The 20,778-nt window shown below is 32.6% G+C and overlaps 1 protein-coding gene across 5 annotated transcripts in view; it reads left to right on the top strand.

The window, feature by feature from the left end:
- Positions 1 to 20,778, top strand: part of CSMD3 (CUB and Sushi multiple domains 3) — a 528,421-nt gene that overhangs the window by 413,856 nt on the left and 93,787 nt on the right. For 3 of the 5 annotated variants that reach the window (XM_048939546.1, XM_048939548.1, XM_048939550.1), the window contains 9 exons: positions 2,583 to 2,696; positions 3,351 to 3,449; positions 4,296 to 4,499; positions 6,645 to 6,769; positions 11,105 to 11,201; positions 12,307 to 12,411; positions 15,942 to 16,060; positions 17,679 to 17,748; positions 18,740 to 18,856. In XM_048939546.1, coding sequence (XP_048795503.1) covers positions 2,583 to 2,696; positions 3,351 to 3,449; positions 4,296 to 4,499; positions 6,645 to 6,769; positions 11,105 to 11,201; positions 12,307 to 12,411; positions 15,942 to 16,060; positions 17,679 to 17,748; positions 18,740 to 18,856 — 1,050 coding nt within the window. The remainder of the gene's footprint in view (positions 1 to 2,582; positions 2,697 to 3,350; positions 3,450 to 4,295; positions 4,500 to 6,644; positions 6,770 to 11,104; positions 11,202 to 12,306; positions 12,412 to 15,941; positions 16,061 to 17,678; positions 17,749 to 18,739; positions 18,857 to 20,778) is intronic. The other 2 variants (XM_048939547.1, XM_048939549.1) reach the window with 1 other exon arrangement.

Genomic DNA, 20,778 nt, shown 5'->3' on the forward strand with positions numbered 1-20,778 from the left:
AATAAAAAAGTTTAAGCTCAGGACATGTATGTATGTTGGTGGCCCTGCTAGGCAGGGGGGTTGGAACTACATGATCCTTGGGGTCCCTTCCAACCCGGGTGATTCTGTGATTCTGTGTGACATGTTTGGTTTTAGTAACTCTTCCTTATGAGTTCTTTCATTAGTTTATATAATTGCATTTTGGCCAATTTAGGTTTAGTATTTGTGACAAATGTTAGCAAGCAGGTCCACAGCTTAAATGTTTATTCTGTAAAAAATAAACATCATCTGAGATTTAAAGAAGTTTTCATATGTTTTTCACTTAGTGCTTTCCAGTTCTAATACTGGAAATGACAGCAAAAATCACTCCATGTTCAGTTTCTCCATATATCTTATGATTTTGTTGATTCTTGGTATACATTGCATATTTTTTCATCCTTCTCTATACTTTTTGTACTTTTATTTATTTATTTATGGCACTATGAAGCAGAATCATTTTTTTTAACCTCCAGATCTCACCAACAACAGTTAATATTCAGTTAAAGTCCATCATTCTGAATATATAGTAGAACAATTTTAATATGCAATATGTTATACTTCTCTACAATGATTTTCATCTGGTGTTTCATTATTAGCTATTCGTTACCATAATATATTTCTGTAACTTTACAGTTATTTTTTTTTTTACTCAACAACATCAACATAATTTGCAACTGTTCGTCTTTTCTAAACAATTTAATATATTGAAAATTCAATTTATGACAGACATTCCTGCTCATCTCGCTGCATGAAGAAAATTAATTATGCTTGTTGCTTTCCTAAATTTGAACCACAGAAATTTTTTCTTTAAAGAGCTAATATGCTAAATTAACTTGTGGATTGCTTTGTGGAGACTAAAATGGCATTCTCTTTGTAGTTAACATATGCATCATTTCCTTAAGATAAAAAATTCCAAGCTGAGTGTAATGTAACTTCATGGGAGTATAAAAGGTAAAAGCTTACTAACTGATAAGTCATTACAGTATGCACTTTTTCCCAGTACAGCCATAATGTCATACACTGAGTATGAGCAGCACTAATTGTCTGGTGTCACAGATATTTAAATTCTCAAGCATTGGCTTTTCACTTGGTAAAACAATATTAGAAATCACAACATGTTTAAAATAGATATGAGACAATTTTCTCATTATTCTGATTTTCAAAAGGACTATAGCATTAATCACTAATGCATCTGAGAAGCAGTATCATAAACACTATGCTGAATGACTAGATGATTATAAAATATTACTAGTGTCCAATGAACTACCTCTGTTATAAGCAAAGGCTGCAGGTAGAAATGAAACAATGTAGAAAATGTATGCACATTTAATTATAGAAATGTTTTAAAGATAAGAAGAAAATAAAAAAAAAAGAAAAAGGTGAAAAAGAAAAAGAAAAAGGAAAAGGAGAAGGAGAAGGAAAGGGAAAGGGAAAGAGGAAAAGAAAAAAAGAGAAAGAGAAAAAAGAAAAAAGAAAAAAAAAAAAAGACAACTAGAAGGATGCATATTTTTTCATGTACTTTATTATGCTTTATTAGAATGTATACATTTACCCAACTGTAAGTGCCTAGTTTCATGTATTACAATAAAATATAAAATATAATAATTTGATAGCCCATGTTTACCTCTAAATTCCTAACTTGGATAAGGAACCAGAACCAAGAGCAGATTCTTTTCTCTTTAACCATTACTGATTCTACATTTTTTACTTCCACATTTTAAATCCTTTATAATCCTTATGACACTTTTCCATCCACTGCTAATATTGTTAATAAAATTAAGATATGAATATTTTGTAGGTACTAGGGTACTCATGCTGTTGTATGGTCGTTTTTCTTTTTCATTGTTTACATATGTTGAAATGGCAAATACCTGCTGATGTGAATGTGCTGAACTTAAGAACAAAAATAACATTCTTGCATGCAGCTGTTCAACTAATATGACTAAAAAAATAAATATGATTTTGACTCAGCATATGAATTCCCAAACATTTCTTACTTTGATTTAGCTGTTCATCTAGTTTACAAATGTAAAAAATGCACTGAATATTTATGTTCCTAAGAAAAATGAAACATTCCACAGCCTGTGAAACACTCAGGGGCTTATCAACAAAATGAAAATATAAAACAAGGTATATAACAATTTCCCTAGAATTATCAAGGTGGACATTGGACTGATAATTTTGGTGAGGAGGCAAAAAAAATTGAAAATGTATTCAAGAGTAGAAATAAGTGTTTTATTAAAATTTTCTAACAATTATGTATGAATATGTTTTATGAAATAAAATATTTATAAAAATGTATTATATGAAAAATATACGTAGATCTTCACTGTCTCTTTTTTATTCAGAATTATATTTTTTACTGCTTTTATAGTGCAAGAAATAACTGTGTACGCAATGATATTTGATTAACTGGTCAGGAAAATCAACAAAGTATATTTTCAAATAAAACATTTTTATATCAATATATTAATGCTTATTTTGTTCTCTCTCTTATTTCTTTTCCTGTTCCTTATGTTTGGCTGTTGGTGCTTCTTGTTTTTTTCTCCTTTCTGTTTGAGCAGTGGTTTTTGGCCAGTTTGTATTTTTCCAGACATCACTCCATGATGTGGTTGAAGTATACGATGGCCCAACTCTGCAGTCATCCTTGTTATCTTCCCTCTCAGGATCTCATTCAGGTATCTTTTAATAGGATTGTCATTAAATTGTTGTTCATTTTATATAACCTATAAAAATAGAGCAAGTGAAAGAAACATAAAAGAAAGCTCATGTTGTCTTAGATACAATTTGGAGAAATATATGAAATCTGGATTTGGAAAGAAAAAATCACTCAGAACAGTTTTAAGTAATGAAGGAACAGAAGTCAAATAAGATCTTTTCTTTTATATTATTTTCTTGTAATATTTGGTTATTATAGTGAGTTTTTTGGGCTTCTTTCTTTGTGCTTTTATTGTTCTTATCCAGTGAGTAATTTAAAATGAATATTAGACATTTAAAAGGGAATGAGACATATATTTATAATAAAGTGAAACTGTATAGTTTATACACTTGTACACTTGTCTTAAAGAAGTATGTTGTGTAAAGATATGTATTATTTTATTTATGAGGGAAATACATATATTCATAGTACTTGAGACAATTTTCAATCTCTCTTTTTTTAGAACAACATAATACTGCCAACTTAAGATGTTGAAATCATACATATTTAGTAAAGTTACTGAAGTAGAATTGTATTTTGGGTGTTATTTTAAACTGCAAAGTTATTGATAATTATTTTGAATGCTTCTTTAGTAAAAAGTGGTTATGATAGCTTTGTATTTGCTTTGTTTGAGTAGGTGAATCCCTTCCACTGAGCTCAGGTAACCAAATCACAGTTAGATTTACTTCAGTTGGACCAATAACAGCTAAAGGATTTCATTTTGTTTATCAAGGTGAGACATCCTGGAAAAATGCATGTTTATTCATTTTTTCCACAAATTGCATATCAAGAGAGTGGAACAGGGAAAAAATGTAAAGGAAAGTAATAGCCTTTTAATGATTTAACAAGTTTCTTTATTTCTGACTGTTTAAATAATGTTTTAGGACTGTTCTTGTATCTGTATTTAAAAAACTAATTATTTAAGAAGCGTAAGATAGGTTCCAAATTTAAGACAGTTATATATAGCAGCTCTTTCTATGTTTACTAATCTGACTAATGCTAGATAGATCTGGCTGCTCAAACTGGCTTATCTCTCAGTTTAAATATGAATAACAGTAAATGATATTACTTGTAGTTGAATCAGTAATCTTGCTATTTTTAAGCTCTTTCTCTTGGTATGCATGATTTTCCTTTTTATGGGTCAAACACAGAAATTGTAAAATATCAGTGCTTGTAATTGCAATTCATTCTTCCATTATATTTAAATCTTGATTTGACAGGAAGAAATAAGCATTAAAAAAAAGAAAAAAAAACATTATCAACCTGACGCAGAAATGTGGTTTTGTATTGGCTGAATATTTCACAATAGTATCTCTGTTCAGTGCCATTTTAGAAAGGTTTCAGTATAGATTCATTACATTGATTTTAATCTTGGTAAGGATATCAGTGCTACGCTCTTCTAAAAAATGGCTCTGTCAAGTAATTAATGTTGTGAAGATCAATTTGGGGATTAAGCAAATATTCTTAAGTTTCAAATAATTTTATGTTGCCTCTAATTATTCTGAATATCTGTGGTTCAAGTTCTGCATTCTTTCATCAATTCTGGAATTCGTATCCCTAATTGTTTTTGTGTTTGCAGCTGTTCCAAGAACAAGTGCAACACAGTGCAGCTCTGTGCCTGAACCAAGATTTGGAAAAAGAATTGGGAATGAATTTGCAGTTGGGTCCTTGGTTCTGTTTGAATGCAATCCAGGATATATCCTCCATGGGTCAACAGGAATTAGATGTGATACGGTACCAAATGCATTGGCACAGTGGAATGATTCACTCCCTACATGTGTTGGTGAGTTCGTAAAACTTTTTTTATAAAACTAATTGCTTCCAAAATTGTAGGCCATTATTTCTAGCTGAGTGTGTTCTTTTTTTGCCATCCACACAGTATTTTATTCCTGCCTACTTTTATTCACTTTCTTCTCCATTCAAGGCAAGATTCTATTACTCTTTTTACTCTAAACTTGCTGTGATATTTCAGCAGTTTCATGAATGTACTCTGCTATTGCCACACTATTGAACTGACCTCAGCGTTAAGGAGTAAAGGAAAGGAAAATAAAGAAAAGTTTTTAATTATGTTGATATTAAATAGCCTGTGCTTAATCAGCTGATGCTACTTAATAGAGACTGAATGATTAAAAAATATATATATATCCTTCAAAATATTAAAATTTTGATAATTAAACGTCTCCATGTGGAAAAAATTGTACCCACTTGGCATTCAACAATGCTTGCTGAACATTTATGGAGACCAAACAGTGGATGTTAGTACAAGGTGGTCAATTTCAGCAATGGTGCCACAATAGCAGCTGTGAAACTGTGGGTAACTTCCACTGGTGCAGATTTTTACATGTAGCATGCATGCTCTTGTTTATTGCTAGTGGAACTGCATAGCAAATGTCAGTGACTGTTGAAAAATAGTATTTAGTAGCTGAGAGTTTATTCTATCAAACAATGTTATTGTGCTTTTTTGTATCTATAGTATATATGGAAATAAATAAGAGGTGTTACTTTTGGAGCTGCCTACATATATCAGTAAGAAACTGAACTATCTATACTACATTTATTCTCAGTTATAATGGTTGAACTGGTAGAAATGTACTGTTTATATCCTTTAACTATTCACTTTTCAGATATTGCGATAGCACAAATAATATAAACAATTATTTTGATTGTGGATCACAATTTATATACTTTATCTAGTCTGTAAAAGAGAAACTATCTGTCTCTAGGCAAGTTGAACTGAGAAAGGGTTATAGGTCACCTTATGTTTCAAGACCTCTGTGTTAATAAAAGTGATAATATATATATGAGATGAAAATTGCATTGAATTAAATCAATTTAAAAACTGAAGTAGTACACATGACCTATCAAATTGCTTTTAAATCTAGTTAATGTTTGTTTCTTTACAGATAGCAGACATCAATTATTCTACCTGTTCATCTTTTTACAAGCAATTATTCAAACGTTTTAAGTAACAGTGACCTTTAGTTTATTCGTATACTTCCCAACAGATTATATAAATTTTATGCCATCTAAAATGTAATTACAGTATTCAGTATTAGACAAATAGCATTCTTCTATTTATTTTCTAAATCTTCATATTCTTATCTAATGAAATCAGTTCAGAACTTACTAGTGTTGCATAGAAATGATACATCATTTTCTAGCAGTTTTGTTGAACCATCTCATCAATCTTTTCCTTCAGCTTTTTCAATACCAGTAGTGTATCTGTATCTAGATTAAGCTGAAATTTTATTTGTCCTTCTTACAGCATGTAATGATCTAGACAAGATACAATTAAGTTAGATATTCAGAAGGGAAACTGTAATTGTGTGTAATTATATTTAACACTTTTATTAATCCATGTGAAGGTATATGATGAGAAAAAAAGTCTTAAAAGCATTTGGCTACTTCTTACTAATATGACAGAACCATAGTCTGCAATTGCATAAGTCATAGTAGCTGAGAGTTGTCAATGCATCAGGACTAGTGAAATTAATTGTTTAAACAAAGTAGCAATGTTAAGACTATTCTTAAGACATATTTATATCCTTTAGAGTAATGCAATGTATAAGTGTTCAAACTTCATTCTTAAACATTAACAATAATGCTTTATATTTGTAAGATTGCTAGGAAATTGTACAGTAGATTTCATTTTCTTAAAGGTCAAATAAATAAGACAAGAAAATATGAATGATTCTGCAACCCTGAAAACTGACAGAACCATAATTTTCCTTAATATTTTTTTTATCATCTAAAAGAACATTTTTGAGATTCAAGACTTTATTTTCCTGAAGCAAACATAAAATTTTAAATGTAGCATAAATTTAGAAAAGCTTTCAGTAGCTGAATACTGTGTAAGCTTTTTTTTTAACAACGTTTCTCACTTCTGAAGCTGCATACTTCTTTTCTTGCCTTGTTCATTTCTTTTCAGTGCCCTGTGGTGGAATTTTAACAAAGCGCAAGGGGACCATTTTGTCTCCTGGTTACCCCGAGCCTTATGACAACAATCTGAATTGTGTGTGGAAAATCACAGTACCAGAAGGAGCTGGGATTCAAGTATGTATATTTAGTATTTTCTTGTTATCTGTTATTGCATTTAAAACTGGTTTTCCTGTTGCGAGAGCATGAAAAGAGTATTTATTCAAGCATTCTTTCTCTCACTAATGGCTATCAAGATTAAACTTATTCTGTATCTTTTCATTCATACAGTTCTTAAGGATGAAAGATTTACAGACATCTTGAAAGCTATATCTTTATCTTTTAACTTAGAAAAATCACCAGTAATTCAAAATATTTCATTAGGTCTTTCAGTAAGAAGCCAGAAGAAATAGATATGCTTTCTGTTTGTTTGTTTGTTTTTCTCCCTAAAATTGGATATGTACATCTTTCTTAAATAGGTCTTTTCTTGGGGAGGTTATATATGCTGTCCTATAAGCTATGTTGTTTTACATATTATTATGAAAGTTCGTATGGGATGAATCCCTTAAAAAATTGACAAAATTCTTCTTTACAAAAAAAAATGGATTCAGAACATGGAAAATATAGCAGATAAAAATCCATATAATTAAGTCACATAGTGAAATATTACAAGAAATCTTATTATCAGAAAGGTGGTTTTGTCTAATGTATTAGAACTTATAACCTGATCATATTTCTAACATACGAATTACCATGAACACATGATAGTAAGTTTTCTATTCCTTCCCTTGCTTCAAATAAAAAAGATAAAATAAAATGAATTGTTTCTGTGTGTAAGGCTTTAATAAAGGTGTAGTTTCCTACTGGAGACCATTTGAAGCAGAAGATATTTCTAAATTTGCATTTAAAGTTGTGGAAAGAGAACAAGAAAGTCATTTTGGATCATTTATTGTTTCTGGTTTTCAATAAATTAAAGAGCTTTTACTGTATTCTCCAGAAAATTTTTCGAAGTAGAGTGAGTTTATAGTTTTCTGCTATTGTAAAAATTGTATCTTTATTTAAAACTATTTAAGAGGAATGTAAATTCTTTACAGAATAACACCTAAGTTCATACATGGTAACATTTAAAAGTTTATGAATTAAATTTCAAAGCTACCAGTGTCTGTCAGGTATAGTATTTAGAAAACTAAATCATATTTGAGACTGATTTTGAACATAACTTGTTTATGATAGTTAACAAAGTTAGGATTCTATTCTCAGTATATCCTGTACAAATTGAAATGAATGTTAAATGCTTGGTGGATCATTTAGAGCACTGTTACTGGTCTCTTATTGTATCTAGGGTCTTGACTTATGCACTCAATTTTTTGAAGTGTTTATCTCTTATCACAGAATGCACTAGGTGACTAAGTTGCTAGCTTTGATTTCAGATTAGGTGTCTAACCTGCATGATGTTTTTTTGCTTAAGAGCCATAATATGATGATGCATTTGGTAATATTTTTTTTTTTTTAATTCTCACAATTCTTTCTGAAAAAAGAGCTAGTGAGTACGTGACCCTTTCTTTCCATTATCATGGACAGTTGCAAAGCATGATACTTAGGCTTGATCCTTTGGCTCATCTGATTTTCAACACTAGCTCTGAGAAAGACTCTGAACTGAATACAGATGATAGAGGAACTGTAAGACAGAGCATACATCAGAAGCCCTCACACCATGTTTACTGAGATATATTTGAGAACTGAACACAAGTTTATAACCAGTAATGTCATCAGATATGGCACTGAAATAATTTTAGGGTTTTTTTCATAGGCAAGAGCAATAAATTGTCACAAATATATTATATATACATAGATAGTTATTATACTGCAATTCAGCTACTTAAAGAAACATTTGAAAACTTGGGTGACTGATTTTGTCCTTTGCAAAGGAATGCTGATCTTGAATATCCACATTAGATAATTCCTTATGTTTATGGAGATTTTTAAAATATCTGAACATTCTACCTGATCAGTAATCTCTCAGTGTAGCAGAGATATTTTCCCATCTTGAAAGGAGATTAAAATAATACAAATGTGTGTGAGAGTGTTTAAACTATTTAGGTGGGAATAACTACATTGTTGAATTTTTTGAAACAGTGTGACCAGATGTAAATGATGAACTGTATAATCATATCAAATCAAATCATTAATATCAAATCAAAAAGCAAAGATTTAAAGGTAGATTTGGGTAAATTTGAAGAGTTGAAAACCAATCTTAAAGCACCTAACTTAAATATCTGAAACTTAAACATCAATAATTTTATCTGCTGTTGTTCCTTATAAACTAAGTCAGAAAGGCACCTTGAGCAGGTAATTTAAAACGCTTAGTATAGATTCTTACTTCACTGCCTGAAGGAATGTCTTTTATTTACTGGCTACACTGGCAGGCGAGGGCCATAACATGCATTACTTATACTAAAATAGATGTTTTAAATTAGATGTTTTATATCTAATGAAAAAAGCAAAAAAAAAAAAAAAAAAAAAAAAAAACCCAAAAAAAAAAAAAAGCCCTGCAGTCAGAAGCAATCCGGCACTGCAAACACATTAAAAACATGAGATAAATTTAAATTCAGTCTGCAGGTTTCCTAGGTACCTGTACTTTGTATTCCGTGTATTCCTGACAGAGTCACAACAGACAAGCTGGAAGATGTAAGGATAGAGCACAGCCCTGCCAAAAAGGACCTGGGGATATCGGTGGATGGCAAACTGAACATGAGCCAGCACTGTGCCCTCACAGCCCAGAAAGTCAGCTGTATCCTGGGCTGCATCAAAAGCAGCACTGTCAGCAAGACAAGAGAGGTGACCCTGCCCCTCTACTGTGAATTGGTGAGACCTCATCTGGAGTACTGTGTCCAGATGTGGAGTCCTAAGTACAGGAGAAATGTGGATCTGTTGGAGCAAATCCAGAGGAGGGCCACCAAAATGATTCAAGGGATGGAACACCTCTCCTACAAGGACAGGCTGAGAAAGTCAAAGCTGTTCAGCCTGGAGAAAGCTTTAGGGTTGACCTGACAGCAGCCTATCAGTATCTAAAAGGAAGCTATAAAAATAACTAACTCTTTAGCAGAGTCTGTTGTGACAGAACAAGGGAAAATGATTTCAAACTAAAGGAAGGGAAATTTAAGTTGGATATAAGGAAGAATTTATTTTATAGTAGAAGTAGTGAGACACTGGAACAGATATTCCAGAAATGTGGTGGTTGCACATTGGTGGTTGGAGACATTCAAGGTGAGGCTGGATAAGGCTCTGAGCAACTAGTTCTAGCTGTGGATGTCCTTGTTCATTGCAAGGGACTTGGACTAGATAACCTTTAAAGGCGCAATCCAGAGCTCCTTTAAGTATTTACAAAGGAGTCAGGGCTTCTCCTCCATTTTGCTCTGAAATCAATCAATCAATCAATCAATCAACCAATCAACCCTGCTTTGGCTGTAGCATCTGACCAATGCCTATATAATGCAGAGTGTTTAAAGCTCCGGAGAAACAGCTAGATAACCTCAACATTCCTTTCGGCTAAAAAGTTTGAGTCACATATTCCACCTAGAAAAATAATTACCTAGTTGCACTGGAACTATGCTTATATCTGTTGTTGAAGCTACTCCACTTTGGAGAATAGCTAAGGAAGAAAAAGGAAGACAGAAGAAAAGCAAGAATAATTCTCTGGCATAGTGGTTAAGGTACTCATCCTGTAGAATGTCTTGAGTTTAATTCCTGTTTTTCTCACTCTTGATTTGGTTTTCATTTATTTCACTTAAAAAATAAAAATAAAAAATTCCTCACTCTCTCCCCTCTAGAACAGGAACCGGAAGCTGCCATTTCTGTATTTTCTAGTGAGTGTTCTCATGCTCCCTCGACAAGTGGGAGGATATTGTAATCTGTGGATGGAATGAAGTGGAAGTTCTGCCTTACAGCATGATAGTGCTTACTTTTTCCCAGGAGATAAGTCATAGATGATAGTAGCGAAACACAAGAGTCTGCTTTTATGTGGAGTAAGAATTGAAAATGTGAATTACATCATTATGGGATTGTTTTTAATTCTGTTTAAACTAGAAAGAATCACAAAGAAGCTGAAGTAATTGGCGATAGTATATATTTTCCCCTCAATGTCCTTCAAGTAGTCTGGGTATTAGAATAATATTCTTTGCCCAGATTGCTGTGTAACTCTTGTCAGTGATAATATGTAGTTGTCACTAAGGGTCACAGAACTCATGAGTCTGAATTGGCAATTAAATCCAACTGAATTGTTACAATTCAATTGTCTTCACTTAATGATATCTTTCATTATCTTTACAATAACACTAAGGAACAACATTTTATGATTGAAAGCAACAGAACTCCTGAGTATTCTGTTCTGTTCTATTCTATTCTATTCTGATACATACAGTGTGGTCTGGTCTACAATGTATTTTTTGCCTTTTTTTTTTTTTTTTTTTGTAGGTGCAAGTGGTGAGTTTTGCTACAGAACACAACTGGGATTCTTTAGACTTTTATGATGGAGCTGACAACAATGCCCCAAGGCTTGGAAGTTATTCAGGTGACAGAAGATTTTACAATCAGTATTTCACAAAATCAACATGCATTGTAAACACACTGCTTTTTTCTATTTCTTTTCTGCATTTGCTACTCCTATAATTAACAACTGGTAGTATTTTTGTTATTGTATTCATCATTCTAGTAGACTTTCATAAGGCTGAAAATCTGAAAATTTTAGGAATGAAATAATATTCATCATGCCAAGCTGTAGGCATGATGTTTATGAATATTAATCTCATTTGACCACTCTTAAAGCAGGCATTAGAAATACTGACCTCTGAAATTGATATCTCCTGAAATTATACATGATTGAAGGATGCATTCCTTATCTCTATTTTAGATAAATGAGACAGTTCTGTTTGCTCTTTTAAATTTTTCTTTATTCTACTCCATTCACATGTATGAATGACATTATAGATGAGTTTTTTGTCTTGTCATTCTGAGTTTCTTGTTACAAGCTCATGCCAAAATACAAATAACTAATCAAGCACATTTTTAGGAATAGCCCTACCAAATGTGCTCACAGCTGCTTTATATATTTGGCTGTAATGTTTAAAGTTATTCCTGTTAGGAAGTTTGCTCTTGCTTTCAAGAAAATCCTAGTTGAATCCTTCTGTTGATAAAAGAGGGTGATATGAATTTGTATTAGACCCTTCTTCCCAGGATGTCTGTAGTTTATGTCTCTGATAATGTGGTGCACTGAAAATGCATTAAAACTTTCAATAAAGACAGATATTTGACAACCGTGCATGATGACAGTGCTTTGAGCAACCTGATCTAATGAAAGATGTCCAGGCCAAAGCACAGGGAGTTGGACTAGATGATTTTGGCAAACCTGCCCGTGGTGGGGGGTTTGGAACTAGATAATGTTTGAGATTGCTTCCAACCCAAGCCATTCTATAATTCTATGGTATTTGTCTCTTCCAACATAAACTATTCCATGATTTTATGATTCTATGACAAAATATGATAGAATTGGTTTTGTAACCTTTCCCTTTATCCCATCTTCTCCTTCCCCTTCACTCTTTGTCTTTTTATGGACACACACATTTCTTCACGTACTTAATTTCTCTGCATTTCAGTAATATTTTTCTTTCTCTTTTCAGGAACAACTATACCTCCACTTCTAAATAGCACATCAAATAATCTATACCTAAATTTTCAATCTGATATCAGCGTATCTGCTGCTGGATTTCATCTTGAGTATACAGGTAATGCAAAGGTGTTCAATTTATATTTACTCAAAATAAAGAGTGCTTTTCAGTTCCAGACTTAAGTGGTATGAAAGAATATTCAATCTTATTGCACATCATGAGCCTCATACAGTTCCTTCAATTCCATTGGTAAGATTCTCATTTAATTACATGGGTAAAATCTGAAACTGCAGGGACTGGGATGTTTTGCTCATATCGTTTCCACCTTTCTTTTTCACTTTCTCAAAGCGTACAACAGGAGTAAATGCACACCCAACAAGCTTCTCTGGTAGACTCAGCAGTGGAGCCCTTTGGAATCACTGTGTTTGGCCCAGGGCAGCCCCTAACCCCTCCTCACAGCAGCTGTTCCTGCCGATCCTACTGCTATCAAAATCTGGATATTATGACCAATAAAATAAAATACTCACTATATAATGTCATTTAAATATATAATAAACTGGGAGAATAATTTCAAATGTTTTTATTATTTCTGAAAAGACTGCAATTATAGACATACTTGCTATCTGAAAGAGATTGCCTGATCTGTCTAGCTGGCATTCTGACAGTCATTGATGTTTTGTTTGAATTTTATTTCTACCAGGCTATTCAATTCCCTCTGCTCATATTTGCTCTGCAGTCTGATTTGCATAATTGTTTCATAGTTAATTCTTGTCAGTTTTACAGTATGCAGATCCCATGCTCTGATCTGATTAGTCTGTCGGAGAACACAGCCTTGCAAAAATGCTAATTTTTCCATGTCTAAACATTCATCATAGGTTATATTTATCCTTCTGCTTCCTTAAAATACAGATACTGTCTCAGCTTCTACAACCTTGGTGAGAAAAAACATAGGAAGTTAGGAAAATAAAATAATATGAATTTGAATCCAGTGCAAGTGAGAATGCCTCTGTGTTCACGCTGTACAAAAAATTGAAGTATGTAGTGTACTACTGATATGCAGCTCTCATCCCTAAATAAAGCAAGCATTCACAGTATATTGTTACAAGTGTTATTCCATGCCAAAGACAATAGATGTAAGTTTGATAGTTGTGTACATGAATTTATACAGTTTGTATGAGAGAGAGTTTGTGTACGTATTCAAGATATGCTCTGTGAGTGAGTACATAAAAGTAAAAGCTGAAAAAATGTGATTTAGGGAAGAATGTTGACATCTCTCAGAAGATACCTGGTAGCCAGTAGCTCAGTGAACTATCAAGATTAATAATAAATTAATATTTCATGTACAAGTGATAGAGATATGCAATTAAGAAAATAATGCAGAATTTGGGATGGAGTGAGGAAATCTCAAAACAATGTTTAAAACTGTAAACTTTGTTAGAAATAAATGTAAGGGTAGAATTATTGTGAAAAATATTGAATTGCTGACATAGTAAACTGAATTAAAATTTTCCATGGTATGCGGTATATTTTGTAAAGATATGCTGTTAAATAAATTACTGTGCATGTGTGATGGCTACTGAAGTGGAGTCTTGACGGAGTGGTCCGTCAAGTATGAAATAGAATTAAGGGACCACAAAAACTTCATAAAATCTGTGAAATACACCATAAACCGATTAAAAAAAAATAGAAAATATTATCAAGATTGTTTTGAAATTTAAAATAGAGACACACTGTTACAAGGCCTTACTGTGGCCTTCCAGTACTTGAAGGGAATGTATAATCAGGAAGAGGAATTATTGTTTACATGGGTGGATGGTGATAAGACAAGGAGGAATGGTTTTAAATTCAGACATGGGAGATTTAGGTTGGATATTAGGAGGAAGTTTTTCACTCAGAGAGTGGTGATGCACTGGAGCAGGTTGCCCAGAGAAGTTGTTGATGCCCCATCCCTGGAGGCATCAACAAACTGGTCATCGACAAAGCCTGGTCTGGTGGTGGGCAACCCTGCCCACATCAGGGGGGTTGGAACTCTATGATCATTGTGGTCCTTTTCAACCCAGGCCATTCTGTGATTCCGTGATCTCATCTAATGCCTTAAAACAGTAATGGACAATAGCAAATGACCAGGCTATGAGAAGCTGATAAAAATTTTGCAATTAATGTGGATCTTGACTTATAGGCACCAGCTATATATATATATATATATATATATATATATATATATATATATATTCCTATCTAGGGAAGACACAGCCGCTATTATCCATAGATTGAAGGACGCTTTATGTTTTCCTTTGTTCTGTTTTCAACCTAATTTTCTTTCACATAATGTGCAAAATTTTGGATTGGGCTGAATTTTGAATTTGATAAAGGAAATTTAGTTGAGGAGCAATACTTTCCCATCACTGCTAGGAAAGAAAATGACAGTGTATTTTGTGTATGACATAGTGTATTTGGACTTTTGTCTTTTGCAGATTTCTGCACTGACGAGTCAGCTTAGTCAGGATTTTTCTCAGGATTTGAGAGATAACAATGTAAAATTCTTATCTTTATACTGAAATTTCACCATAAATGCACTGCTCAGAACATAATTTGTTAACTTGCATAGCTGCTCTCCTCTGCTCATCTCTGGCAAAGCTTCCTGCCATGAAAGTCTGGATTATTTTTTAGAAAGAGTAAATAAAAAGTAATGATCATATTTTAATGACAGTACTTCACACGATTATTGTGTTTCATTGGAACCAACATTGATGGAAGTCAATATGAGGAGTTAGTACATAGTTCTTAGTGAATATCATCAAAGCTAAATGGTAAGCAATTGCCAAGTGAGTTGGCTGTAAATATTTTTTTCAATGCATTGCCTACTTCCAAATCTATTCCACATATTCAAGAATACACAAATTTGAGGGGAAATATGTATATCTTTCCATTCCTTTTGTCATAGAGAATCATAGTCTAAAACTTAATAGTGATCCCATCAATAATTGTTTTTCTACTGTTTTCACTTGTATGTTGAAACCTCAGATTTGTATTATATAAAACACATCCTATCATAGAGTTTATGCATTCTATGCCCCTATGTATCTTAATTTACTCTTCATTTTCCAGGTGAAATTTCATTAATTAGATAATTATTCTGTATGAATATAATTAGCTTTCTTTGAGATCAGTTGAGTTTCTTTCATTGCTTTATGCATGATTCCCATAACATTCAATTATTTGTTTAAAATGAATTAAAAATTTGATGTAATATTCAATCTACAATATTGCACTCAGTGTAGCATTGCTCAGTGTTCTCTGGAATAGATGCTGAGAAAGGAAAGTGTGTCTGCACTCAGTTTCATTTAGGTAGGCTATGGTCAGTTCTGAGAGTGGCAGTAGGAATGAGTGAACCAGTAAAGAGATTTTTGCATTTAGACTGCAAATCTTTGGAAAATGTTTCTTTCTCTTTCTTTTGCTTGGAAACAAAGAAGCTTTTCTCTTTTTATGACAGTTTTTCCAAAATTAGTGTATTTGGATACTCATACAGATTGCTGGCATACAAGTACTTCCTAAAATATCAGTATGCTGTGCCAAAGAAGTTCAGTGTGAATCTATTATCAGATTCTATGATACTTTAAATGTCTGAACTTCCCAATTTTTCACAGCTATAGGTTTGGACTCTTGTCCTGAACCACAGACACCGAGCAACGGGATCAAAATTGGAGACAGATACATGGTTGGAGATGTGGTTTCTTTTCAGTGTGACCAGGGTTATTCCCTTCAGGTGAGCTAAGTTTCCAATTTCAAATGGTGCCTTTTTTTTCTTCGCTGTGATAATTGTTATGTCTGTCAAGTGGATACTGAATATTGATTGCATGATTAATTTGCAAAACTTACATGTATTTCTATAAAATATTAAATTTCCAACCTTCAAATTTTCTGTCAAGAGTCTGTGGTTCTGTATTTCTTCTTGGTTAGTGATTATAGCTTATCTATTACTGATGATGTCTTTCTTATTTATAGCTGAGCTCTGAAGCTTTTGCAAATTAAGTTAAATTGTTTGATGAACAATATAAAAAGTGGACAAGAGGAAAAAGGAAATGAAGCAGTGAAAATGATCATTGGAATCTTTTTTTTGTTGTTTGTTTCTTCATTGTAGCAAGTCATACTTGGGAAATGTCAATTTTTTTTTTTTTTGTTTGTTTGTTTGATTTTGTTTGCTTGGTTTTGTTTTGCGTCCTTGTTTTGTTTTCAGACTTCAATACAAACATGTGAGAAGACAATCGATAGTACATTCCTGAAATAAAGGAAATACACTGGAGCATAGGCTGCGCAAACACATAAGAAAATACTCCTCATTCCATAATGTTTTTCTGTCATGTAGAGTGTGACTTTGTCCATTTATTTACTTATTCTAGAAATGAGCAGATATGCCTACTTCTGCCTATGGAGAAAGTGTGTTCATTTTTATTCTAGGAGAGGTAGTGAATGGTTTGCACAGTAATAAATAAACTATTTGTAATTACTCTGGATGTTTTACAGATACTTGGTTCCCTCAAATGTTACAGAATCTGAACTGACAGGGAGATTTAACATTAAAATTAACAACTTTTTTTCATATGAATAGTAAGGAGACAAGATTTTTGTTTGCACTGTGTGGTTTTGCAAGAAATCCCAAGTACAGTTTTCTCCAAGGAAGTTCATTTTAATTTGCTGTCCTGGGAATACAATCACAGTTAGATGAAGCTGATGAACAGTAAAAGTAGTGGTTTACTCTGGTGGATTTTTTACCAAGTCTGCAACAGATTGCCTTGAAATCGTAACGTCTACTCTGTTGCAAAGAGACACTGTTGTGAAGACTTTCCTTAAATATCTGAGTTTTCGGCTACTTAAGCTATTTCATAGTTGAAGGTAAATACTAAATTTAGAATATAAAGTCACAGAATCATTCATTATGAATTTAAAAATGTTAACCTGGTTGTATCTACCGTGCATAGTTAGTATCTTTTTTCATATTCCACAAAATATGCAGATCAGTTGTATGTACACATTGTTTCAATAAGGTCTTTATATTCTAAAACCTTGAATTAAATTAAAGCTGGTGTTTTGAAATTCATCTGGAGACTGTTAGAAACAATATTAAGGGAATAAAAACAATTTTCTGATTGGCTAACTGTCCCTTGGTTAAGATTACATTGTGCTCTGTTTTGAAGGTTTGATAAAATTCAGTGTACAGTCTACATTTTTCTACTTTTTAAAATATATTCTGAGGGGTTTTTTTGTTTGTTTTTTTTTGTTTTTGGGTTTTTTTAATTATTAATTTGTTTTATTGGAATACTAATCATGTAGCACATGTTGTATACTCTTTACTATGCGAACTAGCAAATGTTGTGTCATTTTAGGGACATTCACATATCACTTGTATGCCTGGACCGGTAAGAAGATGGAATTACCCGATTCCAATATGTTTAGGTATGTTCATCATAAATAAAACTTCTTAAACATGTCAGAATGAAAAATCTAGAGGTATGCAAATGTGGAGGGAAAAAAAAAAAAAAAGAAAGAGGAAAAGTGAGATAACTTAAAGTGCAAAAGGCCAGACTGAAATGAAATTTTTTCAGTATACTGCAGATTTTGGCAGAACCTCCCTGGAATGCACTGTCAGATGGAGAAAGAATGAGATATGCACCAGTCATTGTTTCCTGTGTTAGCTGTGAAACCTCCAGAAATCCTTACAAACATAGTTCATTTATTTATGAATCATTTCCACAGTAGATTATGAGTACTACAGAAAATACTAAAATAAAAATAGCATTACATTGTCATCTCTGATGAATGCACCAGGAGGCAAGTGTGCCCTATTTAACAAGATACATTGTTGTTCAAATCAACCTATATAGAAGACTATATTAATATTGTTGGAGAAGCACTGGAAGCCTGCCAGAAAGCTAAAGAAAGTATCTGACATGCACTAGAATATATTCTCTTTAGCTGATAAATAAATATGTCAGTTATAAAGCCCTTTTAGTATCCTTTATCGCTGAATAGAAGACTTTTTGTTTGGGTTACCCAGTAATAAAATTTATTCATATTTATAATCTTCAGTGTATAGAAAGCAAGATGCTACAGATCTCATGATAAATGAAAACCATTATTAAATTGTTATTAAATTATAAACAAAGTGGGCAGAATGAACGCCTCTCCTCTGTCCAAGTGCACGTGTCCCTCAAATTAAAACCTAGTCAATTCAGATAAAGACAAATATATGTTTTTAAGTATCCACTTGTAAATTGCTTTGTAATAGGTATTTAGTGGTATAGGAATGTTTATGTATCTTTTGAAATATAAACCTTGACATTATTTATTATTTATATTATTTACCATACTTTTTTGAATAATGTCTTCTGTCTTTTTTTTTTTTTCTTTTTTTTTTCTTTTTTTTTCTTTTTTTTTTTCTTGGCAGCACAATGTGGTGGTGGCATGTCAGACTTCAGTGGAGTGATCCTGAGCCCTGGGTTTCCTGGCAACTATCCTAGTAGTTTGGATTGCACATGGACAATAAAATTGCCAATTGGTTTTGGTATGTGTTTGCTCAAGAGCCAAGTTGGTTTTGGTTTAGAATGGTTTAAAAAAAGAATTTTGAATTTATTTAAAGAATTAATCAGAACCTCAAAAAAAAGATTAAGAATTAAAAACCTACAAAGTTTTTCATTTAAAATACACTGTGATTTTATAATAAACATACTATTGTTTAATTGGAATTAAGCACAGTTTTTAACTAAACATATTTGGTTTTTCTTTGTGAGTCCATAAATCCAATAAAAATATCCCAAGTATTTTAAACCAAGTTAGTATCACTTTAGGAGAAGAAAAAGCTACATTTGACTTGATTCGGCTTTTTTTGCATGTCCCTGCTGAATATAGGAGCAGAACAGAAAATATCCTGGGAAGGGATCTCTAGAAGCCTCCCACTGAAAGCAAAACTGTCAGTAATGCTACATCACATCTGCTGTGATTGGCATTTTCTTCTCAGCAAGGCTGCTGCTCACTCAGTCCATTCCCAAACCATACAAACAGATTTCCCATATGCTCCATCTGCAGAACTTATAAACTTGTGCAAACCTTTGAGCTTTTTTAAGGATTGTTGACCTAGTCCTCCAGTTTCTTTTCACTTTTCTCTTGGACACAAACTGCTGGTATACCAACCATAATCCAATGTTTAGTATCCTCCACAGATTTGTTCAAGATGATTTCTCTTAATCCAGGTCTCTCAGGAAGACATAAAATAGTTTAGTCTCTGGAACCCATGGAATACTGTCTCTGTTGCTGGCTACCAACTGGATATCAAACAATTACTAACTGTAGTCTCAAAGTTCAACTTTTTCTTAACCCACTTCCTGTCCATTCATCAAGTTTACATATTTTAATCTAGATGAGAATGATATAGAAGATAAAATCTGAAACCATAGGATAGTAAGAGTATTATATTCACTCTTTGCTTTTGTCAATATACACAGTAATTTAATCATAGAAGGAAGTCAGTGCTGATCATATGTAATTTTCTGTTAGTAAGTCCAGGTTGGCTACTCCCGTGTTCCTTTTGTCTTTTATGTGATTGGAAATTGGTTGCAGTTAGACATAATCTTAGTCCATAACTTCTCTCTATAACCTTTCCATGGGCTACAGTGAACATGCAGTTGTCATTCCTCTTTTATGTCTCAAGTTATGCATCTTCAGCCTTTTTTTTTTTTTTATCACCGGGGACTTCTTTCACCATGATTTTGTATAGACAATAAAAGTTCTTCAATTATAATGTCCAACCCTCTAAAAATCTTTGTGTGGCTCTTATATATATACTATTGCAAAATTTTGATTAAAAGCTAGCCAATAAAGTTGAACCATCTAAGTTTTTACATTTCTGGTAATTGTATAGGAGCATGTGTACTTCTTGGAGTTCTTTATAATTTGGTTGAATGGCATTCTGTTTTTTTCATATGTGTCTCAATGTTATCCATTTGATAACTAGCATCTTCTGTCATATTCGTTTTCTCATGATAATTTTTCTCTTCAGCAGATATGTCCGTTCAGGAGTAGTGAATGTGTCACCCCAAATACTTTCTACATCTGTTCAGATTACTCCTCTGTTCTTTTTTAAATCACGTCTGTTTTCTTTTTAATTTTAAGTCCTGTGAGTTTGATTATCTTATGATTTACACGAAAGCCATTTATTCTGCATGAGTTGTTTAACATGAAGATTATTAAACGTTTTGTAACACTAGATGAACAGTATCTATTATTGTGGGAAATACATAATCTTGAGATAGGGATTTCCAAATGTAATCCAACTGTTATGTGTACATTTCATTCAAACGACTCAAGATTAAAGTTAACTGTTGTGGTTTTATTATTATTATTTCATTCAAATAGCACTGATACTTTATTATACCATTATGTCATTACCTTACTTTCAGAGAACTTGATCTTACAGCTTCTAGCATTTCT

Source organism: Lagopus muta, chromosome 3, assembly GCF_023343835.1.
Source record: "Lagopus muta isolate bLagMut1 chromosome 3, bLagMut1 primary, whole genome shotgun sequence".
In the NCBI taxonomy this organism is placed as follows: Eukaryota; Metazoa; Chordata; class Aves; order Galliformes; family Phasianidae; genus Lagopus; species Lagopus muta.